Below are 9,886 nucleotides of genomic sequence, written 5' to 3'. Positions count from 1 at the left end.
TCAACAGAAGAAGGCCATTGATTCATTGCAAGTGTATGGACTCCCGTTAAACTGAATAACAAGTGCTTTTCTGCTTCCTTTTTGTCAGGTTCTTGTACTATTTTGCATATTTGTTACATCTCGTTCATCGTTGTCCTGGTGATCGTAATTATTGTTCTCTCCGTGGTGATATGGAAAATACGCCGTCGTCCGTGTCAAAGATGTGGGGATCTTCTATCTATGGTAAGTTGTTAATAAGGTCTTTCTAGAAGAATAGATTCGTGGAACGTGATTCCTGGATTAGCAAAAGTGGTTACTATGAATTATTCAAAGCAGTCATGGAATGACGAGGGATGGAGTCTATTGAATCTCGTCATTAGCTTTCCAAACTCTCGATCATATCTGTATGTAGACCTAACGTCGCTATCCTGTTCTTTCCTTCATATTGTGTCTTTGCTAGGCATCTCTCTTGAACTAAATTACAATTGCATGGATGTTAGCAGAATCAAGCTACATGCACTGGTTGAAGGCTACATTTCTTACCTTTTCCCTAACTGTGCCCCTCCCTGGAAAACTTGGTACAAAGGTCATCCGTTAGTTGAATCAATTCAAAGCAAAGCTTGGGGAGAGGGATGCTTGTTATAGGAAACCGAGGTTTGCATTGTAGTTGAACTGAGAGATACAATTACTGTAAGACTATCATTTTTGTGAATTAATCATCGCCAGAATCCAGTATCTTTGCAAGTCAAAGACAACGTAGGGCTTCCCAGCGAACTAAACGCGAAGGAAGCAGCGACCTATGCGACTCCAGCAGCAGGAGGTGGATACTACATGCCTCTCCATCCTTCCGGGAGGAGCTGGGAAGTCAGTCGCGAAGACGTTCATGTTATCAAAGTCATCGGTAAAGGAGCCTTTTCTCAGGTTGCCCAGGCAACGGTGAAAAACGTAAGAGCCAGTCAGGAGGAAACAACAGTAGCAGTAAAAATGCTGAAAGGTTGGTTGCCGCTTATCCTTCTCGTATGCTTTCACTCGTTTTTTGATAATGCTTTTGGAAGTGTACAGTGGAAGCAGGAAAGTGGCTTCATTACTTTCTGAAGGTCAGCTTGCATTGAGACGGTAATAACATAATGCAAACACCATCAATTATTAAATATGCGTCCTTTTCCTATTGGCCTCATTTTCTCGCTAAAATCAAAACTGACATTAATAACAAGAACCCTTTTCAGTTCTTTGGATTTTTTTTTTTGTTTAATGCCACCTTAAATGACTCAAAATTCGTACACTTCCAAGATTTCCTGACATGGCACTAGTTAAATGAAGGTATGGTCCCCGTAGTATGGACGCAGATTTAGCAATAGAGTGTGTGGAGGAAGTGCAGAAGCGGTCAATTAAGTATGTATATTAACGTGACGTAACGTCACGATGGCAATGTTGATGTCCCTAAACAAAGGAAAGGAGGCCATGTTAATGTCCCCATCTAACCCTCCGGGAATTGAGCTCTTTTATCAAGCTAATGTTTTCTTTCGTTTCGGTGGAAAAAAAAGTTACTGATCACGTGAGTGAAAACATTGCGTAGAGAAGAAGCCTAAAAAACTAAAGACTTGAACGGGGTTTGAACCCGTGACCTCGCGATGTCGGTGCGACGCCAAACCAAATAGTATTATGGTATATTTGATACCTGCTAATGCCATTTCACTCATAACGCTAATGTTGTGTTCCAAAGTCAACTGTTGTATATCGAACGAGGCCACCGGCAGTTTCTCTTCCTTACTTCCTAGCCAATGCTCCTCCATCAGATAGAAAGGATCTGTTGTCAGAATTGGAGCTGATGAAAACATTAAAGCCCCACCCTCACGTGATCAAGCTCATCGGATGCGTCACTGAAAGCGGTAAAATTGACATTTTTTTGTAATGGGATATTATGTTACGAGTATATCTTAAGCAACCCTAGTTTGCAAATGAACACCTTTCATTCTCAGAACGCTGTTTTCCATAGACCCACTGATGGTGTTGATCGAGTATGTTCCCTTTGGGGACCTCCTGGGATATTTGCGAAAGAGCCGAGGACTCAACGACACTTACTATAAGAACCCAGATGTGAAACCAGAGACCAATCTGACTTCGGAGCAGCTGATGAAATTCGCTTGGGAGGTTGCTGATGGGATGTGTTACTTGTCTTCGAAAAAGGTTTGTTGAAGAGGGGAGGTTGCCATAGGCCAGCATCCATAAATTAAATTAATGCCAAATAAATGTTAAGAATACCATGAAAAGACTCTTGCTACCTGTGAATCATGATGGGCCTTTTGCAGCTGGCGATCACATGGTACAAAAACCGCCAAACTGAAGAACAAATTGCGCAATCGGACATCTAAAACAAAGCAACTTCAACCAAATTTTCCTTGTTCCTTGTTTTAGATGTCCGAGTGGGCACGCTTTTTGTACCATGTGAATTGCGAATGTATCTAAAAAAGTTACAGCACTTTGAGTGCAACTTTTTAAGCTACATTCGTAATTCCCCAAACCACAGTAGCATTAAACCTTGTGTGTATTTGGAATTTATCTTCCTGCAAGTAAACATGAATATAATTATTATGTATAATCATACGGTTCAGCCGCTTCGGCTCGTGCAATTTCATCTTTTGAAAAACTCACTCGTGCAAATTAATTCCAAATTGAACGAGGAAAACCGTACGACTACCTTTTAATAATACAAACAGGAAAAAATTTACGAAGAGGAAGAACTGCAAGATCTTATTGCAGACAAGAAGCGAGCATTCGATATGTATTTGACACTTACTGACACATGAAATATAATCGTGCTGCACGTGGGGCTTGCATTTTTTGTGATTCTCTGTGCAACGCCTACCTAAAATCACCAATTTGAACGGTTTAAAAACAACATGAGCGTACAAGTACAAATCTTTCTTTTTTTTTTTTTTACTTTAAAGCCTCTCGTACCAATTTAATTTTAGGATACTTCGCCCAAATCGAACGACACGAATATGATGGATTAATCGCGAAATAGTTAATACAAAGCAAAGGTAAATTTTTAGGTGACGTTTTCGTCGACGTGGCCGTCGGAGATCTTAAATTTCTAAATGGTACAAATTCAAAGCGGTTCGTTTCAAACATTTGCACATGGAATCGTCCCTGAATGTTTCCAATAATATTAACTAGAAATTTGCAATAATCTCATGCCGTAATAGGGAAAAAAGTATTTAAAAGTCATCTTTTGATCGGAATCTGAATCGCCGTCGATTATATGGACGCAACGACGCTTGATAGGCTTCATAGTTGGAATGGCTGGTCTTAAAAACTTGCAGCTCTTGAAGTTGAATGAAAGCTGGTAGTGGCTGAAAGTGTTCAACACATTTTGCTCTGAAGCTCTCATCATTGTCGGATTGAACGATATGGAACTTTGGTTTAATGCAAACGCTGATCATGAACTGAGCATCGAGATCGGTAAATTGCAAATTTGCTTCAAGAATGTTACAGGATGCACAAACCACAACACCTGGACAATGAATTGTAACTGTATCCCTTGTTTTGGAGAGTTTCTGCTGTGACTGTTATCGTGCAAACATGATCGATATTGATACTCATCGAACAATAACCAATTACCGGCAGTGGACCAACACAAATATCAAGGAGTATGGTTGTAATCGTCCGTTTCTTGGAACTACCACATTAATTCTATCGGCGCCAAAGCCAGCAAATTGTTAGGCATGATTAGGCCAACTTTTGTTATTCAAACAAGGCTGGTATCGCGGTAGCTTTCAAGTAGTTGGTTAGACTGATCCTTGAGTAAGCCTGCCCTGCCTGGAATCCGCACCTAGTAAAACACGTCAAGTCAATTTGATCTATTCAACGACGAGCAACCCGCCTATTATGCGGCTCTGACATTGATTATCACGAAAGATTCTTAAACATAGGGTGGGACTCCCTCGAACTGAGAAGAAAATACTTGAGTTTGACTGAGATGTATAAGATAATTTTTGGTTACTGTGACATTAATAGTCGCCACTATTTTAATTTTATAGATGGCAATCGCGCAAGATCTAAGTAGTACATAAAATATGAGCGGGAGATCTGTATGGGCGTTTACAATGGCGAGCCGATAGGCGACCCATTGTAAACGTCCATACAGATCTCCCGCTTATATTTTACCCTACTTGTGAAATGAATACATTAAATTGAATGCAAAGTATTGTTTTTTTAATCAGTAGAGAACTGTATCAAAAGTTAATGAATACTAATAAGCTGAGCTGAGCAAAAGTTAATTCTACTGTTTAATAATTCACTTGATTTGTATTGGGGTTTACAGTTGTGTATATGTGATCTGAATACTGTTCTGGGTTTGGTTTGCACCCTCATGAATAATGAATTTTACAACCATGGTTACAAGATTAGGCCAAAACCCGTCCGCACTAATTATTTCAAATTTTCTTTCTTTAATTGTTATATTACTGACTGGAATTCCTTACCGGCATATGTGATGTCCTCACCTAGTCTTCAGTCTTTTAAATCTTCAATTCTCAAACATTTACGCTCTCAAATTACGTAACTATACTTATTAGTCCTAATGTTTATTCATTTGTATTTGTGTGTGCGAGCGCGTTGGCGTTGCACAGGTGTGTCAGTGTAAGTGTGAGAAGGGTAGTCTTAGGAGGCAGTGCGGCCCAGTGGATAGGACGCTTGCCTTGACATCCCGACCTCCCGTGTTCAAGACTCATTCTGACCACTATTCAACTTCTCGGACGCACTTGTAAATAGCCAACCGGTTTGCCTCCGGGATTCTTAACAGTTGTTGTTGTTGTTGTGTTCAGTCATTTCGTTGATTGTTTCATTGGCCTCTATGGGGAGTGGTCAATTGAGTATGTCTTGTATTTTAGTATGTATTAGAAAGCGAATTGAGTTTCCCCCTACTATCATCCGGCCACCCTATCTCTTGTAATGGTTGGCGAATTGTTAAATAAATAAATGAAGAAATTGAACTAAGGCGGTTCTTGTAGGCCAGGAAGTTCTCCGGATACTGTCAGTTGTGGATTGACCACATTGTGTTTACAAATGCCTCTGGGAAAGTACTTCCGAACTTGCTCTCGTCAAATCTCTTGCTTTGTTGGGTTGTCGCAGTAATTGTGCTTTTCCCTTCAAGACCTGCATCCATGAGTGGAATTCCCGGTCTTTGACGATTGCCAATGGATGTTGTTTTTTTTTTTTCAAGCACCTGTGGAGGGCAGCAATCATAACGTCTAGGCTGGCTGGCTCATAATCTCGGCCGTTTTTGTTCTATACCTCAGCGTATAATTTCTCAAGTAATCTGTTCAGTTCAGCTGGTTCGTTTTTTTCGATTTCCAAAGCCATTCTCTTTTCCTCGCACCACATCTACCACACACTTAACCAAAATGACGTACTTTTGTTGTTGTTTATATTTTTTGCACCAATAACCCTTTTCACGGTTAGTTTTTCTTATTTGCATTACAATGTAATCTAACGTGGGTGCGAGACAATTTCGGGTTAAAACTAAAAAATAGCCCGAAATTGCCTCACATACGTGCTAGATTATATTGTAATGCAAATGAGAAAAACTAATAGTGAAAAGGGCTGTTTGCAGTTATTGTAATGTATCGTCGGCGGCCAAAGCAACTCTTAGAAAATTTTGCTGTTGTAACTCAGCCAATGATAATCAAAAATTTCGCTGTGTAATTTCCGCTGGTGTTACACTTTTTGCACCGGTGTTACACTTGAAGTGCACTGCCCTTAGCCAATCAGAATCAAGGATTTTTTTTAAAATTGTATTTTGCTTTTTTCTTTTTTTTAATGAAGTGGTAGTGATACGAAATTAAGGTGGCTGCAACAAACAAACAAACAACTAAGGCGATAGTATGGTCATTAAATTAAGAAAACCTCAAGACAGTTGAGCTGCCGTAGTGGTTAACGCTCTACAGTTGCAGTCGGACGCTTAAAGTGCCACTACGATGAAACTTTTGCAGGTTCTTTTTTTTCTCTAGATTTTGAAAATAGACGTACTAAATAGATATCACGCCAATTTTTATCTCAAAATTCCCCCGGAAAGTATGATTATTGCAACGTAGTTTTTCGGTTTTCGCTGTCCGCCATTACTCGAACGGCAAATGACCGTGAGCAAGGAAAAGGGTTGGATCTAGCTGGTCGCCTGGGGTCTGTCGTCATATGCGCAACGCTCAAAATAAACGCGGCTAATTTCCCATGCCGTCTATGAGATGTGAGAGATCGCCGAGTTGCTTTTTGCTGATATTATATACATTACTCCTTGATCGCCTTGTTCGCTTTGTCAAACGCCCACGAAGCGATGCGTGAACACCGCTTACAAAATATCTCAGGCTTCTCCAATGCCGTCCGATTTATGGTGGACAGATTTGTAGCGGTTTTTGGGTGGCTATTTCCTGACTTATCTCGCTTCTATCGTTCCAAATTTAAATGCATTGTATTATTTTGAACGTTAATTGACGTTGAAAAAATTCGAAAAGAAAACCAAAAATTTTCGTCGTAGCGGCATTTTAAGGTTCAATTTCTGTTCTGACCACTGGATTTATTTGTCATGAAAGGTCCTGAGTTGAACTCTGACACTACTTGCAAATAACAAATTGGTTGTCTCCTGTCCATTGGGAGAGACATTAGGCATGGTTTGAAATCTCCCTTTCGCTGTTCATTCTTGACCGCGCATTTGAGTATTAGAAGTTTGAATTATAGAAATATATACCAACTGAATTGTAGCTAAATATGAACGTTTTAGGCGGAAGCCCAGCTGATCCTGCTTTATCATTCCGTGGAGATACGCTGCGTTTGGTGGAATTATGTTTCTTCATAAAGATAGTTTCCTTGGTACTAATGTACTATACATCCACATACAATTTCTCTTAGATTGTCCACCGTGACTTGGCGGCGAGAAATGTTCTTGTTGGCGAAGGAGAGAGATGTAAGGTGACAGACTTTGGGATGGCGAGGAATGTGGAACAGGATGATATTTATACCAAGAAAAGTAGGGTAAGGCTTGCACTGATATTATGGTTTATACGCCATGATCGAACTTAGAGATAACCTTTTTCTTTGACGGTATTCTTTGCTGGTTTTCCGTACCAAGGGTCGATTACCTGTTAAATGGACTGCATATGAGGCCTTGTTTTACGGAGTATACACGACACAAAGTGATGTGTAAGTATATACGTTTCAGTATAAAGTTAAATTTATTTTTCTTTTAGAATTATAAAGAGAGGATATTGCATTGCCGCTTAGGGATACCAATTTTATCCTCGAGTGCTGCATCTTTAACGAGTGAGCGCAGCGAACGAGTGGGGGATACTATAAGCACGAGAATAATATAAAAGTTAGGAAAAACAAATCAAGATAATGTCAAATTGTGCAACAAAAAGGTTAATGTAGTGGAGTAGAATTTTATTACAGCACAAAAGTATCTTCCAATGAAGGAAAACTTCACTTTTTATTGGCTAATCGTGCTAATTACCATGATAACACGTATATCCTCACATGTGAAAGGCAAGAATGATATGTTCACTCGCGGAGTGAAGATATGATTTTTTCGTGAGAGGGAAAATCCTAGTATTTCACCAACACCTATATCATAAATGGCTAGTACGACTCCGTATTGCGGCCAACCGAAATAGCTTCTTCCGAAGACTTGTCAGTTCGTTTCTCTACTAATAATTTTTATTACATTTTTGTAAGTATGTTTCCTTGCTTCCCCGCTGATCTTTACTATATATGTGTTATGCTCCTTTTTTAGGTGGAGTTATGGGATTCTTCTCTATGAAATCCTGACAATTGGTAAGATCCAATAAAAAGGATACTTGAGTTAATGACAAAACAGTGTGCTCTATAACCGGAAATAGTTTTACATTTTACATTGGCGTCTAATTACACTTGATAATGATACAAAGTGAGATTGAGACAGGAATTTTACACTCGTAGGTGGATCTCCATACCCGGACACACACGCCAGACTCATTGCGGATAAAATTCAACAAGGATACAGAATGCCTAAGCCGAGACATGTGGATAGCAATCTGTAAATGATTTTTTTTCCTCAATTGCGATACTAAGTAAAAAGTAATGAGTAACTGCTTGACTATAAGTTTCTAATAATTCAGGTATGAAATTATGATGAAGTGTTGGGAAGAAGATCCAAGTGATCGACCTACATTTGAAAAGCTGAGAAAAACAATGAAAGATATGGAAAGGAATCACAAGGTAAAGAAATCGAGGAACGCTTTTGGGTATTTATGGGACAATGTGCCCGTAGAAGCTGTTTGCACGCACACTTCATTGTACCGTCCTTAATCCCAAAGCCAAGTCTTACTTTACTAATGGAATCACTTTTTGTTTTCGTTTGTCCTTGAAATTCGCCAGTTCTTTAAGAAGTCCCGGTTTCAGTTACCCTTATTGTCTGTCTTTAATTAGTTTGAACCATTCTACCATATTGAGGTGGTGGTCGCAAAGAATCAAAGTGAAAGCTATCGCAACTACTGTTATACTATTACTTTTGCAGACGTATGTGAATCTCAGAAAGTACGACACAAGATTGTACGCCAATGTGAATGATCTGACAGCCGAGTAGAAAATCTGGAAATTATCGCCATGGTTTAACTATTAAAGAATCAAGTTCAGACAATAAAAAAGCAGTCTTACTTTTTAATCCCTTTGTCGGGCAACCGTTCTCTGAGCGAAAGGAGAGACGCAGAAAAAAGGCCATGTTAAAATCATTCATTTATTTACTAGATTTTTCTTTCCTATTTTTCTTTTATTTAGAAGTTTTATAAATGAGATCAGCGCATCATATAGCAGTAGTAGTAGTAGTAGTAGTAGTAGTAGTAGTAGTAGTAGTAGTAGTAGTAGTAGTAGTAGTAGTAGTAGCAGCAGTAGCAGTAGCAGTAGCAGTCGACGCAGCAGCAGCAGTGAAAATTGATAAATTTCAGTAATTGTCATGTGTATCTAGCAACAGTGAAAAAATCGTTGAAAAGAATTGAGTAGATGGCCCAAAGGCAATAAAATTAATTTATAAATGAGTATAAAATCATAGTCAGGAATTGAATTAAACAGGTAGCCCAGAGAATAGGTTTATGAAAGTGTGAAACATTACCTCTTTTATCACTGAAGACAATGTATGCTAAGTATATGAGAGAATTTGAATAAAAAAGTTATTAAGTATTATTATTTTTTTCTGTACACTTATCCCGATCGTTGTTACTAGCGACGGTTCTTTAGTTATTTAATTTAGGCGAGATTCAAAGACTATTTCTCCCTTTTCGCCATGCAGCATGACGACTCTAGCCGCACTTTCCGAAAACGTTAATGACCATGAATTAATATTTAGTTACCTTGTTCCACTTCCCTAACTTGATCATTTCCACCAAGTCAATAGAAGAAAGCAAAGAAAGTGATTTAATTATTAAAGCAGCAACCGGAAACATCAAAACGCGGACAATTCGAAACCTTTTATTTTCACTTATCCTACACGCGGTGAGAATAAATAACCAGGGAGCTCCGCTTTTAGGCTTGGCTAAATCTATATATTACCGTTTTTTTTTTCATGGCTGGAAAATCATCAAGTAAACATGCTTGGTATCACTGGTGTTGTATGTCTGAATGTTGGACTATTCGTGCTTGCTCCTGCGCCATATGGCGGTTTAACACCTGGTTATGAGGCAGTGTTGCCCAGTGGTTAGGGCGCTTGCCTTGAGATCCGGAGATCCCGGGTTCAAGACCCGCTCTGACCACTCGTTGAATTTGTTCCTGGTAGTCCCTGGTTCAACTTCCCGGCTGCACTTGTAAATAGCCAACTGGTTTGCCTCTGGCCAGTTGGGATTCTTAACAGTTGTTGTTGTGTTCTGTCGTTTCGTTGATTGTGTTT

At 39.3% G+C, this 9,886-nt stretch overlaps 1 protein-coding gene across 1 annotated transcript in view; it reads left to right on the top strand.

Annotated features, from left to right (window-relative positions):
• LOC137982372 (fibroblast growth factor receptor 3-like) overlaps positions 1-9,163 on the top strand; it is a 36,239-nt gene extending 27,076 nt beyond the window's left edge. The window contains exons 6-15 of the mRNA XM_068829486.1: positions 89-222; positions 706-973; positions 1,758-1,868; positions 1,976-2,166; positions 6,883-7,005; positions 7,103-7,173; positions 7,763-7,803; positions 7,948-8,044; positions 8,127-8,226; positions 8,525-9,163. Of these exons, the coding sequence (XP_068685587.1) occupies positions 89-222; positions 706-973; positions 1,758-1,868; positions 1,976-2,166; positions 6,883-7,005; positions 7,103-7,173; positions 7,763-7,803; positions 7,948-8,044; positions 8,127-8,226; positions 8,525-8,593 (1,205 nt within the window). The 3' untranslated portion in view covers positions 8,594-9,163. The remainder of the gene's footprint in view (positions 1-88; positions 223-705; positions 974-1,757; positions 1,869-1,975; positions 2,167-6,882; positions 7,006-7,102; positions 7,174-7,762; positions 7,804-7,947; positions 8,045-8,126; positions 8,227-8,524) is intronic.
• Positions 9,164-9,886: the final 723 nt, after the last annotated feature.

The sequence above is a fragment of the Montipora foliosa genome, chromosome 13, assembly GCF_036669935.1.
Source record: "Montipora foliosa isolate CH-2021 chromosome 13, ASM3666993v2, whole genome shotgun sequence".
In the NCBI taxonomy this organism is placed as follows: Eukaryota; Metazoa; Cnidaria; class Anthozoa; order Scleractinia; family Acroporidae; genus Montipora; species Montipora foliosa.
The sequence above is the reverse complement of the archived record's forward strand: the minus strand, read 5'-3'. Positions and strand labels throughout refer to the sequence as shown.